Below are 25,420 nucleotides of genomic sequence, written 5' to 3'. Positions count from 1 at the left end.
TAGGAGACACATTTAAAGTAAAGCAGGGTACATGAAGCCAATGATTATCTTTAGACAATGCTCATAGTTTCAGTATTGGTTAAACACTTTCTTATTTTCGTCATCTACCCGGGTACAGCAAATATTTCTAAAATGTCTTAATTCATTATGTTTTCTTTAGCAGTTAAAGTGAAAGTCGGCTTAACTGATTTGAAAGAATTTAATTTCACGTACGAGTATAGATACTCCCGACGTTGTCGTTCAAACTTCTAGAGCGTCTTGCTTAACCTCTCTAATTTCTAACAGCTGTATACACTCTTTTATATCCTTATTTGTGAGAGCTGCCATTTTATTACAGGTCTGATTTCAAATAGTGCATGCAAGGCCGCTTCACGCGGTCAAGTGCACGCGACGTCTCGAGCTGATGAGCACGTGCAGGCGCCCTTGCCTGTACTATTTTAAATTAGGCCTGTAATGAAATGGCCGACTTCGTAAAAGAGTGTATAGACTCGGAGTAAATGAGCTTCTTGAAATATTTTTAGATAATACGTGATATGAGAACGAGATGGCGCACGCGAATTTATTTTCATTTATTACACGCGCTGTCTCGCGCGGTGTATAAAATCAAAGGTCTCTTTTTATTTAAAATCATTCTTGGAATCTCATTCTAACGATTGTAATGACAGTATGGGTAGTAAAATGATATTTCGGCGTCCGCGGTTTTGGCACTCGTGTCAATATCTGTCCGCAATTGGGACATTCGAAATGAAAAATGAGAAAATCGCGTGTGAAACCAAACGAACGTCCGCCGTCCCTTTAAGATCATAAATCAAGGAGGACCCCGAACAGTTGATATCTGCTCCCGAAAGCGAATTACGCCTTTAAAAGTGGGAGATCATTACGAAGGCCAACGCGTCAAACGAAATAAAAGCCCCGTTTCAAAACGAAGACCTGAATTTTTTGAAAGTCAACAACGGGTCGGACTCCCGGACCATTGTGAGGCGCGCATTCTGTTGGCTTTGCGGCCACCCCGTGTTGTGTCAACACGGATTCCCCCGCACACCGTGAGAAGTTGGCCGCCGTCAGCGTGCGTCCCTAGTCCTAGCGTACATCTCGCCGCTGATTCAAAGGTGACGCGAAACGTTGTTCCACTCGGTTTGGTGACTTTGACCACGCTCCCCAAAAAGAGTTCTCGCGAGTTAAACGGCGAAAGAGGCCCGCAAACTGAGCCTTTTTCCCGCCCCGTAACTGCTCAAATTAACATAAATAAGCCATCACTTACAGTTTTCAGTATGGAGAGTTAATAACAATTGGCGTCTCTTCAGCTAGTGTAATTCTAGGAAGATCAATTTCGCTGATAATTTCTGTATCAACTGGAAAAACTACACATTGGAAGCTTCCGAGTCGAAACTAAATTCGTGATTCACAAATTCCAACTAATTTAAATTCGTGAAAAGTCGCTAGCTGACTTGGCCCTAAGATGGTGCCTTTGGGTATTAGCTTAGTTTATGATTTTAGCTGAAGAAACTAAGCCACCTACGGTTCGAATAACAGTAAATTGAACACGAAAGATGTTTCTAAAATCGCGGTACTTCGGCAAATATGCGAGGGGTCCGATTTTATATCTCAAAGTGATTTCAGAAATCAGAAACTGATTTTAAAATTTATGAGAACAATTTTCTTGTGATTTACTGATTTCTGGTTTTTTAGGCAGATTTGAAGATTTTGAAACTGATTTTTGACCAGATTTTGGGATTTTTAAGTTGATTTCTAAATTTTCTAAACTCATTTTTTTCTAAAGTGTAAGGGATTTTTACGAATAGATGTCGAACCACTTGGAAATATGCCTTTATGGCCGTACACGATTTTTTTAAATTTTAGCTGATAAACTTTTAACCCTTAACACGGCTTTCATTTATAGTATTATTAAATGTTTCGTCTAACATGTAGTAAACAAGCCTAAATTTTCCGGTCCTATAATTTTGATTTTAATTTTTTTATATAAAATCATTTGTAAGGCTTAAGTTGTTTGTAAGTGCAATATGTTATTATATATTTATGAAAGATAAAAACTTAGTTTTATTTGAATATTTAATGAAATCAAAGATATTTACTTAGCTTAGCGCTTCATCATCAGTACCCAATTTTCATTTTTTATTAAATATGCAAATGTAACGAAGTTTTTATCTTTTCATAAATATAAAAATCATGTGTAAAACATTTTCCAAATAAAAGTTATATTTCCAATCGGAATTTCGTTAAATTATAAAATGATAATCGTAGAATTAAATTCCGATGTGGATGTTTAAAAGTTAAAATTTTATTCGTGTAATTTGATTTGAATCTCGGGTAATATCAATGATAAAAATGACTAACGTAAAGAACGGCACAATTTTTTGTTTCAATAGAAAACAGGGTAAGAAAGCGAGCGGGAATCAAATTCCCCGCTTCCTCGATTAAAGAATATATATAGAAATAATGAGAAGTCCCTCCTCTATGGCCGAATCTCCGCCCATCAGCCCGAAGATGGAGGCCGCCAAAGGGAGGGGTTTCGGATCACCGCCCACCGAATCATTCGGGATTCTCGGAGGCTGCAGACAGACACTAACGCGCGGGATAGAGAAATCGCCGCCGACCCACCGACCGACGAGGGTCACCGCTTATATGACCTCCACAAACGGGACAGTTATGACATAATCCTTTTTGACCCCGCTCGAGTCGAAAGGTTGAAATCGCCCATCGCTGACCGTCACTCGCGAATGAATATGGACCCCGAGAACGTCAACTGTAAGTATCGTATTCAACTTCATTCTGATATTACGACTTAGTTTTAAGCTTCCAATTTAATTGAATTTTAGCGAGTCTTCGAATACATTTCATTCCATGAGTTGAAAATTATATATTCTCAGTAACAATTGAAAATGTTTTCAATGGCAATTAGTACAGAGCGATTGGTACAACTAGAGGTCGGCGTTTGAATAAGAAATTATACGATTGTTTATATTTATCCATAACCGAGAATTATAAAATATTCGAAAAAAATGATTAATTTTGCATGTTAAATCGTTGTTTAATCGTATAATTTATTCGTATAAATCAAATAATACTAATTTTAATGATTAATTGAAATTTTTGCGGTTAATTTATTTGTTCCGCCGACCTCTAGGTACAACATAATGTGGGATAAAATAGCTATTGGTAACCATAATATGGGATAAATTTTATTAGGATTTCAGTAATATTCCAAAAATTAAAATATTCTTTAAAAAATCATGATTTAATTGGCAATTTGGTTTTAAATTTTCATCGCAATCTTAACTTCGTTTCGTTTAGGAAAATCAATCTGTTAAACCAAATGGGTTCCCTAAGACCCTAGTTAATTTGTTTATTGGCAAATATCCTAATTTAAATTATTTTTACGTGTGATAAACCCAACACTGTTCGATCAAAAATCAATGTAGACATAACAATGTAGCGGTCTTGACGGGTTTTATAAAGGAATTTTAAGATCTATTAGTTAAGTCGTATTTTTGTCACACGATTTTAATAGAAAAATAGACCTAGTATAGGGGTAATAAAACTATTATGGAAAATAATACTGAGATGTCGCAAATATCACATCGACCGCAATCACCGAACAGGCGCACTCTCTGTTTATTTTTGCTAACATTAAATATTCATTGTTATTTATCCAAATTTAATTTTTTTTTATATTAAAGGAAATAAAAATTAAATATACGCCCATACATTATCTGCGAAATCTAACTTAATGCTGACATATAGCTGGCTTATTTACCCGCTTTTATACCCCAACATGGAAACGTAATTTCATTAATTAATTATAAAAAGTTAATTTTGAGTTCCACTTATAGTTTCCATAAAGTTAAATAATAAAATGTCGAGGTATAATAATATTTTTCTCAGCGACACAAGCCCAAGACTATTTTTAAAATTTAATTAGGCAGATAAAGCTCGCGCTAGAAAACGTGTAGGTGAGTAGATTGTACAGAATAAAGTCCTACAAGTTTCCCCGTTCACGTTTCCAAGGGGTGGTTTAACCTGACTGACTTCCAATCTTCTCTCGTTTTTTTTGCCTCCAAATGCTAATCTAATTTAAACAGGTTTTGGACCTTTTGATATTAATTAAAAATGTGAACTGTTACTCAAATACTTTGTATCTTCTTATTGAATACAGGTGTATTTTCTCAACACTATATTCTTAAATGTCTTTTAATTAAACAGAGATTTCAAATTTTACTTCAATTAAAATCTTTAATTTTAAATAGAAAAGTTTTCTCCGAAATGTCCGACATTCGTACAAATCCCGTACACTATGAAGAAAAATTATTTTAGAAATCTTGAAATCAATTTGAAAATCCCGAAATTTCGGTGAAACGTAGTTCCAAAATTTCGAAATCAGCCTAAGAAACTCGAAATCAACACGAAAATCGTGCTTTGAAATCTCAAAATCAATCCCGTACGAAAACTTTTCAAATGTCAGGCCTTTCGATTTCCCCCCTTTTACTATCATTATTGTATGAAGGATTCGAGAACCTTTCAGGATTCGGATTATTTAGGACCAGCCTTTAATAGACACGTGATTTAATATAAATATCCGAAAATTGGTGTCTGTCTGTCTGTCGGTCTCGCTAAGAGTCCACACTCCTTGACTTGGAGCGCCTAAGCTTTTCACAATTGTTCTCAATGTTCACAGTATCTAACTATTTATATCAACCTGAGGGCCCCTATGTTTTCGCTCCGGGGACCCCTACGGTTTTCGATAATTTTCATGTTTCGTGTCTGTCTGTTTCGCTATAGGTGTCCACACCCTTTGACTCAGAGCGTTTACACTTTGAACAATTGTTCTCAAACCCCTCTCAAACTAAGGGCCCGTATGTTTTTCGTGAATAAATAATATAAAATAAACAATTGAATTTGCTAACCAAATAGATCTATTTTGGTAGCCGTCAAAAAGACTATTTTCGGGCTGCGTATTTGGATATTAAACCTTAATTTCACTGATTTTAATTATTGTCGTATACTATAAGAATTATACGAGCCCCTCAATTACCTATAGCTAGTAACGATGTATTATACAATGCTAATAAAATATAGTTATTTTTACGCCTTTAACTAAAATCTGACCAATGTATTAAAATCCAATTCGCAATATTAATTCAAATTTAGCAAACATGAAATCCCTCGAATTAAGTAATTTAACACGAAAGCAGATGCTAGAGTAGGTTAATCCCACCCAAACGACAATCGAAATTTAATTTATCAAATTTATAACCCTTTACTTATACAGCTAATCATGATTTTATACTCGGCAAATTATTTCTAGTAATCTCTGACGATTCATAGTAGTGGTTTTGCAAAGTTAAGCCTATAATAGTCTCAACGCTACCGCGACGAACTGCAACGTATTAACGGCCATGTCTCATCATCCCGGATTAATATCAACCTCCGAATAGTGAACTTTGGGGTTTCTTAACCGCGGAACCACACAATGGCGCCCGTACTATAAAGTGACCCCCCCCCCCGACTCGTTCTTATGGGAAAAGAAGACAAAGAGCGCATCGCAGGTATTGAAAAATTGGGGAGACGCGCGGGTATAACCGTGAAAGGGGACCCCGCAGTACCTTGACGCGTATTCGGTAGAGGACCCCTGTTCATCGGATTATGTAATATTTAACGAAGCGTCACCCCCGGGGTTGGGGTCGCGCTCTTTCATCGAATTACGAGAGATTGGAGGCAGGCAATATGTCATTCATTTCATAGATGCTTCATTTTTAAAAACAGACAGTAGATAGTCATCGAAGCGGAATCAGATTGAGGTTGGCAATATCTGAAAAGGACCCCCTCCCCCTACAAATATGGAAAAATCAGATATGTTTATCGAACAAGCCCGGCAGATTTCGGTTTTTCAGGGAGGGAATTTTTAACCACCAAAGTTCGTTATTCTTTATCATTTCCGAGACGCTTTCAAACTCGTATATTGACAGTGCCACCACAAACTTCCGTCGGTCAAAATTCAAAGTATCAAGCTATACACACAAATACGTTTAAAAAAAATTGTCACGACGCGTTTATTTAGGCTTATAACAATCTAGAAATAGCTTTAATTTTATTCGTAAACCCCCATTAAATTCCTCTAGAAATGTTTACAGGCGTTGCCACGGTTCACGGAAAATTGTGGAACGAAGAATACCACCCAGTGCATCACATCCACCATCAACCACCAAGCGCAGCAACCACCCATTCCGCCACCTTGCACCAAACAGTACTGACTGGCATCAACAGGACGGAGGCCCAAACGGGACGACCAATACGAGAAGTCACGGTCGTCGACGGACAAGGTCTTATTTTCAAAGGACACGTATCATGTTAGCAGTTTACCGATTTATACGTATACCTACGAGTAACCGTGAATAAACTTCTTTCATCTATTTTTTGCAGACGAGACGAAAATTCCGCAAAGCAACCAAATATTAAAACCCCACTCTACCCCTTCTACCTTAATGTGGTACGCTTCGAAATTCATACCACCTTTACAATTTAGTATCAATTGACAAACAAAACTATTACTTAGGCTGGAGGACAATTACGAAATCGGTGAAGGTGTGTGTATACCGAGAAATACCCTTTACCTGCACTACGTCGACTTCTGCTCCAAGAATAACATGCAACCCGTCAACGCCGCCAGCTTCGGCAAGGTAACGATCGAGATTATTGATTTTACAAAGTCCATCAGCAGGCTGGTGGATCGCATTGGCCGAACAGAAGCCCAATCGGACGCGAGTTGCTCGGGCGGCGTATACGATCAGAAATCCAATTGCATAATTTAAAAACTTGCCGTTTAATCTCGACCTAAATAACGGCCGTCTAATATTGACTATTGATTATTTATTAACGCAGATTATTCGTCAACAATTTCCGCAACTTACAACAAGAAGATTGGGTACTAGAGGTCAATCTAGGTACGGCTAACCCTTCAATTTACACGATGAAAGGTATCGTTTGTCCGAGACTTCACGTGGTTGAGTAAAACAAAAAAGTAACTGTAATAGTTTAAAGGAAAAATGAGCGGCCAGCAAAATTAAAAATGGTAATTAACCAGTTTTCTTCAAAAGAGAGTTCGGAAGCTCACACGCCTCAAAACTGCGTTTAAAATTAGTTATTGGTAACGATTTAAATGCTAGTTTAATTTTTAGGTTAGTATTATTTGCTATATGACAATGAAATAGTAAGCGTGTAAAGCAGTCTTATCAACTTTGATTCGCGCTAAAAACTGGGCGGTGTGAAGCAAAGTCTATCTTATCGGCATAATGGTATCTTTCATCTCTTTAGAATATTGTTTGTGATATAATGATTATCGTAAATCTAATTGGGCATTAAATACAACACAGATATCATTACTACGGAATAGCCGTGAAGGAATGTTCCATATACTTTCAACCTTCTTATTCGAAGAAAGCGGTTGGATGGTAATAAATCATTTAAAATTAGCATTAGCACCAAATTACATACACCTTCGATTATTCGTAGTTGTCAAGACACCAAACGAGACCCGGATTCAACCATGAAACGAGTACTTTATTTTCGTAGTGAAATAAACTTATAAATTTAACTAAAATTTATTAAATGCTAATAAACAGGCTCCGCCAGTATGCCAAACACGAATTCGACCACTATGCACAGTGTTACCAGAGTTCCCCAACGTTCAAGATTTAGATTTACCCTCTAATGTCGATACGGGAAAGGTAATTCTTCGAGCTCGAGATTTCGCGACAAATTTTGTTTTACAAAGTTCACTTCCATTGAATTAGTTGCACACATTCCTCATGATGTACAAAACTCACTCTCAACGAATATTGGACACAGTCTACCGTGGCTGTTTCGACGAGGTAAGACAACGTTTGCTCTCATTGAACGGTAGGCCTAAACTTAACTACACCTACTTCCATCTAGCTACAGAACTTTCTGTTCCACTTCTGGCAAGGAGTTCCGCCGCACCTACTAGCTATGATTGGAAGCAACGTGCTGGTGAACGTTATTGGAATTTGCGATTCTATCCTCTACCGAGGCATATCGAACGTGCTCCTGCCATCCATACTCCAACCATTTCCAGACAGGTAAGTCCTTATACCGGAAAATGTACTTGTAAATAATTTACATTTTCAATTACTCGTCGGTAGTCTTATGAAAGTTATAAGGAAATTTGTGCAAGAACTTGACTGTTGGCTACGAATGGCACTCTACAATTTACCGGAAAATTTGAAGATAGTTAAACTCGAGAGTAATTTACAATTCCGTCACTGAATTGGAATTGAATCTCAGAGATTTTTACTTTGTATAGTGGCACGGAGGTTTGCCCAACTTTTACGTCGTCAGATGTCTTTGAACCATTTGGCGCAAGCTTCGAGAATGGTGTTACACAACTCCGAGATTATGAGTCAAATGCTCCGTGATTGGAGGCAAATCGACGTGGACGCGCTGACGAGGGAAACTCTATACGCGGCGGAAAATCACGGCGGCTATTGCATCACATCGGGGGAACTAATAATTAGAAGTACGTTTCTCACAAGAAGTCCTTTTAAATAGTGTGCAATTTTTAGATCTAATTTTTTTATACTATCACGATTGGCCAGTTTCGAAAGAATTCGAATCTTTGATTGAAGACGAAGCTCCGATCGAGATATTTATGGAATGGTTAGAAAATCTGGTGTCCAACTGCATCACGGCTGTAACTATATAACGATATATTGTCGAATAACTTTATTTTAATTTGAAATTAATAATATAATTATATGTTTTCTTAGAATTGTAGTAAGAAAAAGCAGTATTCAGTGCGTCGTCTGGCGAGGCAGTTTTTACTTTTATGGTCCGCTTTCGGGAGCCGAGTTATAAGAGACATGACTCTTCACAGCGCCGCTAGCTTTGGTACGATATTGATATTAATCTGAAAGGTCTCAATTTTGATTTCTCTAAAATTAAACCGACAGGATCTTTTCATTTACTCCGATTAATGTTCGACGATTACGTTCTTTTTCTCGTCGAGAATATATATCTAGAAGAACAAGTAAAGGATTATTTGGAAAATATTTCGAAAAACCTTCCACCGAAACTAAACGATATTGGTTGTGACGACAGTACGCCCGATTATTTTAATTTTAACAAAAAGAAAACTTATAATAACTTGTTATTCAGTTGCCAGTCAATTTGGAGACAATAGTTTCTCCGCATCCCTATTGGCGACGGATTCAACGGACACTTTTTGTGACAACGCGACAGAAGTCACAGTGGAAACAACTTCAACGCCCATTCCAGCCGTTCAGGGATCAATTATTAACAATAGTGTCAGGGATGATATTAGTAGATTACCACTAAGTGGTACGTTTCGAAACCAACTAACCAAATAATTTATTAAAAATGAGACCTAATTTCCGAGTAATTATTTCCAGACCAAGTCACGCCTCATTTTAGCACAAGCCCTTTAAGTACATATACCTGGAATGGAGAGTATTACCAAAAGTACGATAAAAAGTACACGGTAATTCGATAAACGTAAAATCTAAACAAATTATTTTAATAGTGTCAATATCGGGTCCGATACGCAAATACGACCTTGGAACGAAAGTCAATCGTGCATCGTGAGCAACGTAACCGGGACACCGACACCGACACCAACCACGATCGTAACGTCAACCATCACCACATTCTGCGCCACAAACGAACCTTCCACGCCAAACTACACCGACCAAACGGCGGATAACGTAAGGAAAACGATAATTCAAAATTACCTTAAAACCGTGATTACTCTTAACGATATTTAGCAAGCGTTTATGGGCGCCATAAACGAACAAGTTCTGGTTCAGACGAGGTCAAACTCTAGCGCATCCGTGAGAAGCGATAGCTGTCACAACGTCGAAAATGAGTCGAGGTTAGTTTCGCGTTATTCATTTGGAACTATTTACACGCATTGCTACTTGTTTAGCTGAAATACAACTGCTCATTTCAGCAATTTTGAATACGGAGACAGCTACTGTGATATAAGAGCGTACGATGAACCGAGCACTTACAGCAGACCCGACGGAGGATACGGCGTGCTGTACAGTAACTACGCCAAAGTTACTGTCCCTTACACGTCGACAATACAGCGAAAAATGACAAGTTCGAACGGTTCGAGTTCCGCTTTCCGAGTGACAAATGACGAACCTACTTCTATCACCGAAAGCGACGACAGCTACCACGAAGAGATTTACGTGCCAAATACCGGACACTAATATTGCGACATAAAATAATTAACCAAACTTCGAAGTGATAAAACAGAAGCGGGAATTAATTTAATGTAATTTATTATTTAAATGTGATTTGGAATTTTCAATAAAGGCATTTCTTTTTTTTTCTCGTGGCCAGGGTTACGCATATTTCTTTTGTGCTGGGCCGCAAGTATTACGCTTTCTTAACAAGAAGCAAGCTGAAAGGTTTTCTTATATTGAGTTTCTGTAAATATAATTATAAATATCAAGCCTAGCTGATTATTATTATTTATTATATTATTCCGTGGATATGGCTTTAAGATTGATGAGTTCGTATTTTTCAAGTAAAAGGTGGAACAATTCATTTACACTTGAACATGAATTGTTTCGGTTTATATATTTGAGCCAATTTCAAGCAAAATGATAACACCAGTTATAATTTGGTCCATCTACTATTCTACTCCACTAGTTTCTTATGTGAATATGATTTTCTAAACTAAAGCGTAAAAGCAAATAGGTACCAGTGACCGGTCCAAAGATGATACAAGGTAAACGTTTGTCATTTCACTGCACACAAGAAGGGAATGGTTATTTGAGAGGAAAGTCAATAGATTATATAGAGAAAAAATCTTGATATTTTTTTCTTAAAATTAATATATTTACATAAATGCAATAAAATGGTCTTCATTGCTTACCTTTGGGTGTGCGATGAAGTTCGAGTTCTTCAATTATCCGGTGCTTGTTGTAGTATTACCAAGTTAAAATATTTTGGATTAAATTCACGACCAATGAAAAGTATTTTTAAACTACTTTTTTAATCAAGTCCACGAAATGGTACACTTATTGTACTTAAACAGCCGCCATCTCTAATGCTGTCGCGGAATTACACTAATACTACTACTATTACTACTATAGAAACTAGTACTACTACATTTCGGTCATAGCAATAGTGCCACTCGATATATATATATATATATATATATATATATATATATATATATATATATATATATATATATATATATATATATATATATATATATATATATATATATATATATCGATGTGGAACTAAAAAGGGAAACATTGGTGTTAAGATAAAAATGGAATATATCCAGATTTTCTTTCTTTTTACACTCAATTTACTATTCCCTCAAATACCTGGTCCAACTTAGGCGCAGTCAAGTAGCAAACTGTTACCTCAGCTGTTACCTATAAATCAGCGGTTCCCAAATTTATTTTGCTATGGAACCCTAAATTATCCACATAATTCTGGTGGAACCCTAACTAATTTTTTTACTTATCTTAAAAGACTCTTGACACAAACAAAGATGGCCGCGCTGCGAATTCTCGGAACCCCTGTGATCCTTACAGGGAACCCTAGGGTTCCGCGGAACACCTTTTGGGAACCGCTGCTATAAATCATATTTTTGCCTCAGGAAAGTTGAGGATTTTCCCATAATATATGCCCCAACTCCAGAACAACAGAAGTTTATTTAAAACTAAATATTATTATTTTTACTAAATATAGTACCTTTAGAGTTACTTTAAAATATAAGTGAAATTAGTAATAAAATTATCTCGCTCAAATTAAGTTAAATATATATTTCGGTATTAATGGTTACACAATAACAAGACCTACCTTTTTGTATTAAATAACTTTGATACTGGTATAAGGTACTTTTATGATATTGATTATTGATATGTAATAAGTTAATATAAACAGTTTTTATTAAAGGCGTCAGCATATTACTCGTTTCCTTAAAATCACACCTTTTCGCTTCACTTTCAAAATTCAGACACTTTTTATGGAATAAACATTCACCTATTATAGCTGCATTTTTGCATAGTTTGCGTTAAATTTGAATAGTTAGGTGAATATTTTACAAATATTAGATCAGTCAATAAAATTTATAAACTGAATATTACTTTTACTCAAATTGACATTGAAATTGTTGAGCTTCAAAGAGCCCTCTTATGTCCATTTTCAACCTGTATTGTTTCAGATTGTTTTTGCAGTTGTGTCAATTCCATTTAACTTGAGTCAGAAAGACCATTTTAAAATTATTTATTACTGAGTAGAATTATGAGTAAATATGGGTCATTCCGTTGAGGTTCGATCACTCATTTAACCATGGGTCAACCAATTGAAATGAAATGGTACAAGCTATAAATTTGGGAATTTGAGGACCAAATCTAATTTGCTTGCCCACAAGGTTTTTGAAAATACCTCACGTTCATAGGTTGTCAACTTTGCAATACTATGAAAGTTTCCACGCTAATTAACTTTCAAGTGCGAGCTTCAAAAATTTTAACAAAAACTGACTATCTTTAACGGTTTTACAAAAATGGTCTTCTTAACATCCCAATTTCAAAAGCAAACTCTGAAAAAGGCATACTCCGATTTGAAATATTTTGCCTTTTCAGATAATTATTTTTAATACGCTTTCTCCGTGGTAAAAAATATGATTTTCATGGAAAACGCATTTTTTAGAGAAAAAAGTTTTATATAGTGTCCGTTACAGACCCAAATTCCAACCATCTCCTATGGTTTGTTTTAAGAGTTCAAACAAAATATAAACACACCAAGGGTTAGCGTAACTCTTCAAATTCCAAACTAAAAATAGAAGGTTATTGTTCTTAACCAATTTTATGGATTTAGATTAGTTTAATTAATTAAAAACGTTACTCAATACAAGATTTAAAATATAAAATTATTTAAAAGTAATTTTTAAAAACATATTAAGGACAAAATGAGGGCGACGGTCCATTTTGAATCTGAACCATTTTTAACAGTATTTAGTGTTACCTAAAATAAATTTTACCCAGAATACCTTGTAATTTATGTTATCGCCTATTCGCGCTACCGTCGTAATGTTAGTACGATACCTTTACGTGAAGCTATTGATGAAGTTGCAAACAGCGAAATATTTTTAAACCCTTTAGCGAAAAAAATAGCCCTCCAGTTTTCAAATACGCTTCTTCTGGACCATTCAACAAAACTTGTGCGTTCTATTAGGCTCTTTCCATGAGCGCACCCAGAGCGACCTTTCGGTGTCGACGCATCTGAACGGTCATGAAAATTACGCGACGCGATATCGCCGCCTGTTTCCATTGTCGAATCGAACCCCCACTGATGAGTAGATCGCTCCATTTGTAGTGCTACTAACTGGCACTTTGAAGCATTTATCCTAATATCTTCTTTCTAGCTCAATGCGGTGGATTAAGTCAAACTCGACTTTCACCCAAACTAATTTGACTTACGCTTACGCCACAAATTTATACGTTCATATAAATGTAAATTTGACGGTGAAATTAGTGAAGCAGTTTGGATATATAATTCAGATTGTACCTGATCATGTGAGAAAAAGATAACGAATTGATATGTTCAGATAGAAATTAGAAGCACTAGATTTACCAGTTGTTTTTCAATTCGGAAATTGGCTAAGAGGCACACCGAGTATAGAAGGAATAAGGAGAGAAACACCCAAAATGTAGTGAGAACGATGCGATGACCGTTTCCAAGAAACAAAAAGGAGCGATATTTTCTCCCCGGAACACCTCTTTTGTCGTGCCAAGAAGGTCGACCACTTATATCGCACTAACCCGTTTCCATGACCGTTCAGATGCGTCGACACCGAAAGGTCGCTCTAGGTGCGCTCATGCAAAGAGCCTCAAAGTGTAAAAATGTACTTCAAATAATTGAGCTTTAAATCCAAACTCTCCATTTTGAAACAAGTATTTAAATATTTCCTCCTTGTTGAAGATAAGAAACGATATCGGCTTTTTCCGTTTCGTTTTTTTTAACAGGTTAAAATGTTAAATGTAAATAAGATATTCTTTTTTAACTATTGTTAATCTTGTTTACTATTTTTTAACCTAGTATATATATATATATCCGCTTATAGCGTTTAACGTGTCATAATATTCTGTCATATCATCTTGTACAGTATTCACTATTAATATGTTTTAATTAATAAACGTTTGTTATTTTAGTTAATATATTATGACTTCTTACTAGTTCGTCAGTTTAGTGTAGTGTAGGTTTTGCTGTTATCATTGGTGTTTAAAAACTCCAATACTTCTTCATTCATTTTCCCATGCCTACTGTTGTTTCGGTGTTTAAAGCGGCGTAGTATGATGTTGCACTCCCCTTTGCGCTATCAGACGCCTAAATGCCAAAGCAAATTCGGCGGTAGAGAGATTTGTAATAAGTTCGAGGTGTGCAGTGCGCTTTGCCGCGCATGTTGCGAGACAATTCAATGTATGATTTTTTCATTCCAATCCTATCTTTAATAATTAAGGGTTCTCCGAAATCTACAGCTATTAGAGAAAACGACGGTGTCTCCTCGATTCGATCACTAGAGAGGGGTGCAGTTTCTCGATCAGCCAGCTTAGCGTTTAGTCTGTTGGTAGTGACGCAACTTTTGACAATGCTTCTGGCGAGTTGACGTCTGTTTTTAATCCAATAAAGTTATCTAATATTTTTTATTGTATAGTTTATTCCCCCATGATGCACCTATTTATGGGTTCTTGTCATTAATAGTTTTGTGAAAGGGATATTTTTATTTAATATCTAGTCCCAAATCTGAAATTGCTACTTTGAAACGTAACTGCTTATGAATTTTCAGGTCTGAGAGCTCTCCCTAAAACTCTTGTTTTTGAAAATCTTTTACCTAAATTAATTCCGCACGCTGCATTTCGTCAGTAGTTACTGGACCTATCATTTGGTTTTATCTGTTTGTTAGTATCGAGTTTCGCGGAAGTCTAAACAAGGAAACTGTGATTCTTAAACGTTTATTTAATGGCCGGTGTCTATTTTAAATCCGTTAGGTATTGAGTCCATTTTGGTTAGACAAAGCTAACTGCTAGCGTAACTTTTCATCTTTCATCGTTAACTATCTTAGAATCAGCTGAGGGTTTTTCTTTCGACCAGTTTTCCCTATATACTTATAATTAAGTGCCCGTTCACCAAATTTCGTTAGTGGCCAGGTCTTTACCTCTCATTCCTCTTGTCGCTGAGTCTGCGAGGGTTTCGAGCCCCAGGACAATGACGCCACTGCGTATTTTTTAATGGGTTGTGTATTTCTCGAGCGCGGTTTGGAAACGAAAGTTTTCCATTCCTTTTTATCGCCTGATATCCAATCTAGCGCGATGGTTGAGTCCAACCAATAAAATATGTCAGTTAAGCTATCGCTAATTGCGTTTTTCACTTAGTTTGTTAACCTGGTGCCTAACAAACAACCCAAACGTTATCATTTCGGTAGGTTTAATTCTAGTTTTGTTTTAGAGGAGTCACTCTGTACTTTGAGGCAACCAATTCGACCTCCATTTTACCCATCTCACTTGTCAGTCCTATACCTTAAGTACACCGTCTTAGCTATAGGCCTTTAATGAAGCGTCATTAAAGTAGTGTAACTCACACGCTTCTATATTTTCGCGCGTTGTTTATGTCTGTCAGCTCTAACTCCCAGTTTTCGAATTGACTGCAAAATTCTGGTGGGAGTTCAATATCCCATTCGACTTGGGACTCTAAATTCCATAGGCTTTGAAAAAGTATTTTTCCTCTAATTGCAAAGGCTCCCAAGCCTCCCAAGATTCCCATTGGATCGAAAATTTTAGAAACAGCTCCTAAGACATTACGATTTGTTTTCTTAGGAATGTCTGATAAATTTGCCCAGTCAAAGGATAACGTGTTACTAGTTGTGTCCCATTTTCACCTCAAAAATTTGGTAGTGCCATTTTCGGTTTACTTGTCAAATATTTTTTTTCTCGGACTCTGGATGATTGTCCAAAAGTCCCTTAACTCCATGCAGTTCGTTCCCCATTTATGTAAACGCATACCAGCCGCGTCTATGGAAATTTCCTAAGCCTCATCACTGTTTTCTCCCGCTGACGCAATCGTCAACGTAAATGTCATTTTCTAGTTTTTCTTTAACCCTGGGGTCTATATTTCTCGTTTTTCATTGTTACATAGCCATTCGTAAAACTACAATTTTCGTCAGATTTATTTTTCCATTTCCCTCCCGGACCCACCGGAACCTGACAGCGTCCCGATCAACTTCGTCCAAATTGACTTGTAGAAATGTTTTTTCAATATCAGCGAGCATAGCTACTTTTTTTTCGTCGTGAGTTATAAGAATAATAAAAGCAAGTCCACATTTAAATTAGGTTCAGTGGCAATACAGTCTTTGGTGAGGGATTACCGTGTGATTCGTCCAATACGATACGTTATTTTGTAGTGGTCACGTTCGCGCGAGCTACTTCTCGGGGGGAGGGGGAGGTGCCTATTTTTTGTCTCTATTTCGTGATTCGGAACTATTTCCGCAATGCCTGATTCTAAATAACCATCTGTGACCTTTTTGTGCTAGGGTCCCTTTGAAAATATGTAATAAATACCTTAATCCTTATTTGCGCGACTGAGCAGGGTGTCCCGGTCTACGCGCCATGGGAGTTTTACAGTACACCTCTTTCAGTAAATTTTTTTTTTTAATTTATTGATTATCGCGACACCAGATGGTTCTCGCAATTCGCGGCTATCAATCTCTATAAACTTTCGAGACGTCCTAATGAATCGAACATGGTGGGGCCCCGACTGTCATAGAGTCGTTCACCTATTTATCCCTGAATAGTTCAACCTAATTTGGTTTTGACCCCGAACCTTTCGTTGTGGCCGGAAGCTAATCGCTACCTACTAGTAAAGCGTTTCCGGTACCCCTTTTCCCGACCGCTATCCGCAGCCCTTTCGATTGTATCCACGTTTTAACCTTGGAGCAATCCATTCTTTCAACTGCGCGGGGGATATATGGAACTTCTATCGCTTTAATTTCGACACTGAGGTTTGGGTATTTTCGATATTATCGTACGATTTTTCAAGTGCCCCTTTCGGGAATTTTAGGGCGTAAACGTTTGACACTCGTTTTCCTAATTCGGGGAGGTTTACATTTTTGGAAACGCTTTCGGTGACGAACGTTCCCTGGCTGCCTCCGTCGAGAAGACACCTGACCATTTCGCAATTCGGAGTTTGAAGTAATACGACCCCTTCTTCGTTCCCCGATCGTATTGTACTAAAAACGGATCCTGCTTTGACTTCGGTAGTGTCATCCAGAGCCGTAGCTAGGGCCTGGCAAGTGGGGCACTTTCCCAGGGCGCAAAAAAATCTAAAGGAACGCAAAATCTGTGATTTTGAATTAACAAATAGTTAAACACCAATTATGAGAAATTAGTATATATGACAGGCCAAATTCAGAATCTAAAACCATCAAACGGCCAAAAATATAATCAAACCCTAAATAAATGCTTTCTATTGAGAATTGCATTTCAAGCGGACGAAAAACTAACATATTCTAGCTAGTTAACAAATGTTAGGTGGACACATTTTTGGTGTCTTACTCAGTGCGCCAAGTAGGTCTAAGTTGATGCCTTAATTATTATTAATCCTTTTACATCGTTCAAGTTGCTAATTGGTTGAATTTGTTTTAGCTTCTCCATGTCTATATGTATAGCTACCTCATTTTCATCAAAGGAATTTTTAATTATCCTAACAACTTCGTCGTATTAAGCTAAGCCACCTAGCTCTCCGAGAGCATCTCCTTCCAAATAAAAAAATAAATATATGAATTTTTCTACGTTACGTAATCTTGAATGGTTTCCAATGGTAGAGTTGAATCGTCCTCAGAAGTTATGCCATTTGTGTAGTCATCGTTGAATTTTGCATTGATGAGCAAGGAATGTTTGTAGCAAAATATCCCAAAAGACGCTTCAATAAATGCCGCTCACTTTTTCTACCCCCCTCTACGCGCATGCGTGTGAGTCATTGATTAAAGTAGTCACGTGTTTATGTTAGTTTCTTCCTTTCAGGAGGCGCGCGCTAAATTGAACGAGGCCTTCGATATTGAAATATTATGCAACGCTCGCTTTAAAATATAACGCTTTTACAAGTTTTATGCAAATAGGTCTTCGAGTGAAAAATTAAATTAATAGGTGGTTCCTTTTAACTTAACATTGAACATTCAGTAGATTCAAAGCTGAAAATCTGTTTGGACACGGAAACCACCCTAGTCTACGAATCTACAACACAAGCATCACGATACACAGCTAATTGAAACGTAAATGTATAATTGTACTTTAAACTTGATATTGTTTCAAAAATTAACAAAATTAATACTAAACATGTCAAAGGACAACCTTGTACATAATAAAATACATTTAACTAGTAAAAGACCACTATTGTATAATAAAAGTTTATTAAAAACTGCTACGGCCGTTTCGACGCCAATACTAGCGTCGTCGTCAGGCAAATTTACATGAGATAGTGGCGCACTATAAAAATCTGTTTGAACCAGGGTAATTTTAATTTTTGCTATTTGTTTTTTGTTGTTGTCGGTATGTACATGTAACTGTCGCGTTACTCTATTTACAACTACAGTGTGTCGTGCGCTCAACAAACTCTCGTTGTTACCATTTATTGTAAATTTGCCTGACGACGACGCTAGTGTTGGCGTCGAAACGGCCGTAGCAGTTTTTAATAAACTTTTAATTTACAAGTGGTCTTTTACTAGTTGAATGTATTAAAATTAATACTGAGACGCGAATTTTAACCATTCCTTACGTATCATTATTTTGTTAATTTCACAATGCGTTTTTCGCTTGATCTGATAAATTAACATGTTTCAAAATAACAGAAATTAAGGTGCCGAATTTGAATAGAGTATAAAATATTGATTAGGAAAAATATAAAAAAACGAGGTGTAAAAAAAAATTACACAAATTTAAAACTTTCGTTTTAAACATTCTCTTTTTTTAGATAATTTGCACAACCTTAAGAAACGTAGCTTACCTTAAAGCAAAAGGAGCCGTTTTCGATCCCAGCTTGGGGCACTGGGTGAAAACCCGGAACTACTCCTCCTGCGTAGAGTTTGCAAGTTCTCTCCCCACTGGTGTAAGAGGTTTTCCCCCGAGCTCTTCGGTTTCCCCTTCCATAAAAACTTGTTGAGGTTAACGGTAATAGTTAGTGTAGGGAGCTGTTGGCTCGCGTGGCATGAAGGGCTTGCCACCACCCTCCTACACATTGTAACCCGGTTACCTGAACTAATGGCTTTAAAAGTCACTTGATGACTTAGGCCTAAGGTGGTGTCTATTTTATTATTATTAAATGGAACATAATTATGACACCGACACCGTTCGGCATGATTAAGTCAACCATCACCACTTCCTGCCTCACAAACAAGCCTTCCCCGCCAAATTAGCTGAACAGTTCAAAATTAACTACAACCCCTTATTACACTTTATATTTAGCAAGCTTTTTGGGCACCATCTTTATGGTGCAGAAGATGTCAAATTCTAGCGCATCTGTGAGAAGTAATAGTTGTCGTAACACCGAAAATGAGTGGAAGTTTGTGTTGCATTGTTCATTTTTATCTATTTACCTATTTTAACATATTGTTTAGAACATTCGTTAACTTACTATAAACTTAAAATTACGTTAGTTTCGAATACCGAGACCGATACTGTGATATAAGAGCTTACCGCGGAACCGAACTGTTTCATCGAACCCGACGGAGGATATAATATGCTATGCAATAACAACGACGATATGACTATCGACAATACAGCGAAATATGTCCAGTTCCAACCATTCGAGTTCCGCTTTCTGAGTGGAGTCTAAATTCCATTTCTATTACCGAAAGCGACGACAGCTACCACGAAGAGTACTTAGATGAACGTAAGGGACACTGCTATACAAAGCCCAAAAAAAAATTAACGCAACTCTCAAGTGAACAGACAGATTTAATGTACTTTATTAAAATGTGATTTGAAATTTTTAATATAGCCTTCTTTGTTTGGTGATAATATCGGGTCGCATTAGGATTTCTTCACGAAAAAGAAGCTGGAAGGTTTGCTGATATTGAGTTTTTGTAGATGTAATTCTAAAAACTCTTCCATGGCTATGGCTTCCAGATTAACGAGCCCGTATTCTTCAAGTAAGAGACGTAACAATTCATATACACCTGAACATGAATTTTCAGGTTAATCCAAATTAAGACTGCGTTCTGATCACAATCTAAACGATCAACGGATACTTTGAAACATATTTACCGAAGCTAGATGCATTTCTCAACATTAGTTCTTTAGACAATATGTTGAGGAAATAGAAGAAAACTAGAATGAAGTGTTTCTTGGTGTTTTTGTGCAGTAAATCTTTCGAGAAAAGAAACAACCTTAAAATGGATTTCGTAAGGCAAGTGCCCAAGTATACCTGTTATAGTTTTGTCCACCGACTCCACTAGTTTTTCATGTGAAAAAGATTGTTCTAAGACCTTCAGTAGTTCAGAGAAAACTAAAATGGGAAATCAAATAGAAATCACTAATAGATGTACCGCAGAATTTGATATAGCTGATTACTTACACTCACCAAGTCCGAGAGTATATCCATCCCGTTGGAAATAAGACATCCTCGACCACAAATCCTTTTGGTGCACGTTGCATAAATCCAATAGAAGTCGTTTTGAATTTCCCCCCGATGACATTAGAACTCTACAAGTCTGTCAACAGCGCGTATATTAAGTCCAGAGCACGCTATGGTAAAATGGTTTCCACTTACTTGAGCGAGAAAAGACACTTTCAGTTCTTTGGCCACTTTCGAAGAGAATTTTCTGGCCACTATCGACAGAACGTTAAAATGAGATAAGGAAAAGTATTTACACAGACTGCACCGTATACCTTTCATTTTCTTTTCTTTTAAGGCCATATCGGTTAAATGTAAGGCGGATTGTAGGCATAGAGGGAAGTCCGATACGAATGATTCAATCTCAACACGGAAGCTATAAACTGGGATCGAATTAGGAATTTAAGAAGCGTTTAAGAATTGTACAAAACAACGTGACCACCTTTCTGGAATTACAGTTTTTAAAGAAGGAATGAGAACTTGGTTCATTGCCTGTAAAAATTTACAAAATCATGAGTAAAGTGTTAAAAACGTCACCTATACAAACTTACGCTGTACAAAATAATATCGCACGCAGCGATCATATCAACCATCAACTGGGATTGAATTACGCTAGTTAAATGCGAAGGAATACCGTGCCAAAAATGTTCAACGAGATTTTCGACCTTAAATATATATTTAAATAGGTTTGTATTTATATTACAGATGGTGTCTCAATTTCATCGGTCAGAATTTTACTTAACAAAATGCTTTTTCTAAATTTCAGAAATTATCAGGTAATATTTATTCAATAGCGGAGACCTTATTTTGTAAATAAGGCTTATGGTGTTGCCTTGGGTATTATTATTATTAATTTCATTAAATTGGCGCGATTTTGAAAGTTTATTTTTTAAATAACGTAGTTGTAGGGCATACTCAAAAACCTCAACACGAAAAACCAAACTGCAAAATGACCTCTGGATCATGTCATTAGTTATGATGTGGCATGCTTCAATGATTATTTAGCACAAGTGAAACCCCACATGAAGAAGTCATACGGTTTCAGGTCTGGAGTACTTTCAGGTCAATGAACAGGACCGTTTCAACCAATCCATCAGTGGGGATACTCAGATTTAATGCCTTTAAATCAGGTGGCCGGGTTAGTAGTTCTGCCCATTAAGCCGATTTGGAAGGACAATCACTCTACATGTGCTAGTTCGGATAGTTGTATGTTCCATCTCTCGAGAAAGAACATTCATCAGACACCAGGAGTAGACGGAGAACATCAGGGAATACGTTAGACATGCTAATAGGTCAGTTTACAAAAGAATAACGAGGCAATCGTAATTAGAATGAGTCAGAATGATTTTAAATACAGGAGTCGCTTTAAATACTAATAATAATCAGCTAGGCTAATACCAAAGGCACCACCCCTAGGCCCAAGTCGTCTAGCGACTTTTATTGATTTTTAAATGGAAAACGTTTCTTTAGGCAAAGCGTTAAAATGGGGAACAGCCTGATTTGTTGTATCTAGTAGGTTTTAACCGTCTAATTTCTTCAATTGAATAGTTAAGCTTTGGTACACTGAATTATGTTATGCAAAAATTAGTTTAAACGGGTGATTTTAGGTAGTCATTGAATTTTTTGTGTTCTGTCTACCGGTGAAGAAATACATTTTTCAAAATCGTTAACCTATTGAATAAATGCGCCCTGGAAATTTCGGAATTCTACTAAACCAATTTGTTAAGAAAAATGCACTGGCCGTTCAAATTGGGACACCCTAGGAAATATATAAACACGGGAAAGACAGTAACTGGTGAAAATATCAAATATGAAATAAAATACCTCTTTGAAATCCGCTATTGCCGTTGCGTCAAGCATTCTTTGACAATGGGCGCGGTACATAACTAAGAACGTGTTTATCTGTGAGGGAAAAGCATTTAAGTGTAAAAATAAACATCGAATGCGGCTATACTTAAGAGACTCGAAAGAAGAACGAGGGACCAGGGTCGATGGAAATTGTTCAAATAAACGGCATATTAGTTATGTGACGTTGCGAAGAAAAGTATTAGGTTGAAATGGCACGTAAAGCACATTCTACAAAAACCATCCCTTCAACGGGTATTGCTGTTGGAAATGAAATTCATTCTTTTTCCATTTACTGTATTAGTTATTTCTTTGCTATACTATCCAAAGCTACGCGAACTATATTTCCAACAGTTCTAGATTTGGGTGAAATCTGACCATTAGGATGGAGTGCATCGGGAGAGGTTAACAACTATTAGCAAATCTCTTACCTCGGACCTCCGTAAGAGCGACTTGTTGTCAGTTGCAAAATTGAATTGCAAGATATTGTGGCTATTGGTTTATGGAAGACAATGTAAATAAAAAGGTAATATTTTTGATTATTTACAAATTTCTTTAAGAAGGCACATTCGAATGGCTTTCGTAGAAATAACCGCTTCTTAGAAAAATAAAAACTATGAAAACATTTCGTGTGCAAAGCAAAATATGCTCCTTTCCCCCCCCCCCACTTATTTTACCCCTTTAACATTTAAAGTCCCACTTCCGACGCATTTTTCAGAGTCCCTTTAAGTAATTTAAAAATAGGAGACAAATGTACCTGGCAACAGTCAAGCGTTACTGGGTATTCTGTTAATATTGGGAAAATTGGAAGAGTAACGACCGTTAGGAAATTCTCCTCTCGCTTCTTTTTCTATTTTAATATCGGTACTGAATTAGAGTAATTATCTTAATTTGAAAAGGGTAGAATGAAAATAATACTTTTATAACAACTGTCTGGTCTGGTTTGGGTCGTTTCCTAGCTCGACAAAATAGTGAATCGATACGCATTGTTACTAAATTGTAATTAACTTACTTGATTACATTTTCTTCGAATAACAATACTCTGTACAACGACTTTGGTTTTAAATCTATTCCATGATAATGATATCTATATCAAATTAAACGTTGTGCTTCACTTTGAGATATAATATTCACGGTGGACATAGCGGTAACCTAACAAACTGAAGGTAACTAATGGTAAAAATTAAAGAACTTACTTGGATTGTCCTCTCGTTCCCAATCGCCTCGTAGTTAATCCTGGAAACTGTTGCCTTAGAACCTTCGGCAGAGAATTTCGAAATAAATATTTGTCAGCTAGGGCCGTAGACACCCGTCCGGGGCACATCCCAACCATTACCATGTTTTTGTTCAAAACTCGAAATTATCAAGATATTAAATGCTTAGTGACGCCACAAGGTGTTAAGTTAAAAACTTGTCATTAGTTTTGTAATATGGCTTTTGCTCAACCCTGTCTTATTTTAGGAAATATGGTTTGTTTAACAGACCCAAAAATTAATTCACCCAGAAAACTAACATTTTAGGGGTCTTAGATTTATTAGCTTCTGCTACGTCACCAGTGCTGCCTACCACGAGATTGCACTTCGCAAGACAACTAGCTGCCGTATCTTTCAACCTGAAAAATTTAGTCAAGACTAAACGTATTCAGAAGTTCAATAGAATCACGAATGTAATAAAGAAATATTTTGGCTAGGAAAAAAATTATTCTTTCGCTAAAACTGCCAATTTTTTTATTATCCATTTGGAGGTAAACAGCGTGCCAGAACTAATATCTCATAGAAAAACGTGCAGTCTAGTGGAGGCGTAAAACCGGCGTGTGATAATTGAGTGTGACGTAAATTCTGTCACTCCACACATGGCTATTAAGAATTATTTTGAATAATTGACACATATACATAACACACTAATTTTAGTAGCCCTTCGATTATTTTATTGTCACAATATCTTCAGATTCAAATTACCTGACTTTTCCCCCGGGCAAAAATTTCATTTATTTTATTTTTAATGATGATACTATATAATAATAATTATAGTAAATATCACAGGTATGTAATTACCCAAGGCACTACTTTAGGCCAAAGTCATCTAGCAACGTCTAATGTTTAAAATCGGGTGGCCGGGTTAGAATGCGTAGGAAGGTGGTGGAAAGCCCTTCATGCCTACACTTATAACTACCGTTAACCTCAACAAGTGTTTATGGAAAGGTAAAACCGAAGAATTCGGGTCAAAACCCTTTTATTAAACGTAGATTAATTTACTTTAACTTATATTTGAGCATAAATGGGACTCTTCGGTTTTGTGGAAACGTTGGAATAATAGTATGCAAAAATCTGTTACCTTTCCAAAAGCAGCTGGTCCGATGGGAGGGTACTGAAGCTCTAAGCAGAATTTCAAATAAAGTTGGTAAACAGATCCTCTAGTAATACACACACCTTCGGCTCTTTCGTAATTATTCTCAATCCTAAATAAAACGATAGTTTCAGGCGGAAAAATACTCTAGGAGAAGCAGTCTTACCACTTCAAAGTCTCTATTAGCTGTTTACTTTTCGTCAAAGGTTTGCCAGTTCTCTTGGAAATACACTCAAATTCAGCGGAGCAGTTGGACATTCTACGCGTGGAATGCGTTCAAATTGAAATTTACTACCTGAACGTATCTTCGCTAGTGAAGGAAGTAGATCTGAATCCCTAAACGAAAAAGCGCCCACCCCCTCATTCGATGGCGATGTGACAAAGGTCGGAAACTGGGGCGTGCCTTCGTATTCAAAGCAATGACCCGCAAGAAACCCGCTCTGACATTACGAAACGGAAAAAGTTCTTTTAACCGTAATCGAAAGGAAAACGCGGCGTGTTGGATCTCTGTAGATATGAAGTGTTAATTACCAATTGATGC

General features: G+C 36.8%; 3 protein-coding genes across 4 annotated transcripts; 1 reads left to right on the top strand and 2 right to left on the bottom strand.

The window, feature by feature from the left end:
* Nucleotides 1–2,636: 2,636 nt before the first annotated feature.
* LOC149947625 (regulatory factor X 4-like) lies at nucleotides 2,637–10,287 on the top strand. The gene is made up of 20 exons (XM_090171598.1): nucleotides 2,637–2,766; nucleotides 6,138–6,365; nucleotides 6,439–6,505; nucleotides 6,572–6,695; nucleotides 6,898–6,959; nucleotides 7,389–7,466; nucleotides 7,528–7,570; nucleotides 7,638–7,742; nucleotides 7,809–7,886; nucleotides 7,951–8,114; nucleotides 8,178–8,278; nucleotides 8,339–8,551; nucleotides 8,631–8,722; nucleotides 8,802–8,922; nucleotides 8,985–9,131; nucleotides 9,190–9,372; nucleotides 9,444–9,513; nucleotides 9,575–9,755; nucleotides 9,816–9,922; nucleotides 10,001–10,287. Exons 2-20 carry the CDS (start codon nucleotides 6,140–6,142, stop codon nucleotides 10,263–10,265), a joined length of 2,427 nt encoding a protein of 808 aa, XP_090027724.1. The 5' UTR covers nucleotides 2,637–2,766; nucleotides 6,138–6,139; the 3' UTR covers nucleotides 10,266–10,287.
* A 9,786-nt stretch (nucleotides 10,288–20,073) lies between these two features.
* LOC149947624 (transcription factor RFX4-like) lies at nucleotides 20,074–23,527 on the bottom strand. Of its 2 annotated transcripts, none has more exons than XM_090172283.1 (11): nucleotides 23,452–23,527; nucleotides 23,291–23,383; nucleotides 22,513–22,590; nucleotides 21,240–21,353; nucleotides 21,131–21,180; nucleotides 20,964–21,064; nucleotides 20,845–20,903; nucleotides 20,650–20,785; nucleotides 20,500–20,580; nucleotides 20,340–20,441; nucleotides 20,074–20,251 (listed from the first exon to the last, which is right to left on the bottom strand). In XM_090172283.1, exons 1-11 carry the CDS (start codon nucleotides 23,518–23,520, stop codon nucleotides 20,106–20,108), a joined length of 1,029 nt encoding a protein of 342 aa, XP_090028409.1. In that variant the 5' UTR covers nucleotides 23,521–23,527; the 3' UTR covers nucleotides 20,074–20,105. The 2 variants fall into 2 exon arrangements, with proteins under 2 accessions (XP_090028409.1, XP_090028410.1); XM_090172284.1 differs by having other exon boundaries at nucleotides 20,656–20,785.
* A 14-nt stretch (nucleotides 23,528–23,541) lies between these two features.
* Nucleotides 23,542–25,363, bottom strand: LOC149947623 (transcription factor RFX4-like). The gene is made up of 4 exons (XM_090172285.1): nucleotides 25,046–25,363; nucleotides 24,868–24,991; nucleotides 23,730–23,791; nucleotides 23,542–23,620 (listed from the first exon to the last, which is right to left on the bottom strand). Exons 1-4 carry the CDS (start codon nucleotides 25,135–25,137, stop codon nucleotides 23,542–23,544), a joined length of 357 nt encoding a protein of 118 aa, XP_090028411.1. The 5' UTR covers nucleotides 25,138–25,363.
* Nucleotides 25,364–25,420: the final 57 nt, after the last annotated feature.

The sequence above is a fragment of the Leiobunum rupestre genome, chromosome 4 (genome assembly GCF_980474605.1).
Source record: "Leiobunum rupestre chromosome 4, qqLeiRupe1.1.hap1, whole genome shotgun sequence".
NCBI classification, from domain to species: Eukaryota; Metazoa; Arthropoda; class Arachnida; order Opiliones; family Sclerosomatidae; genus Leiobunum; species Leiobunum rupestre.
This window is presented reverse-complemented; position numbering and strand designations above follow the sequence as displayed.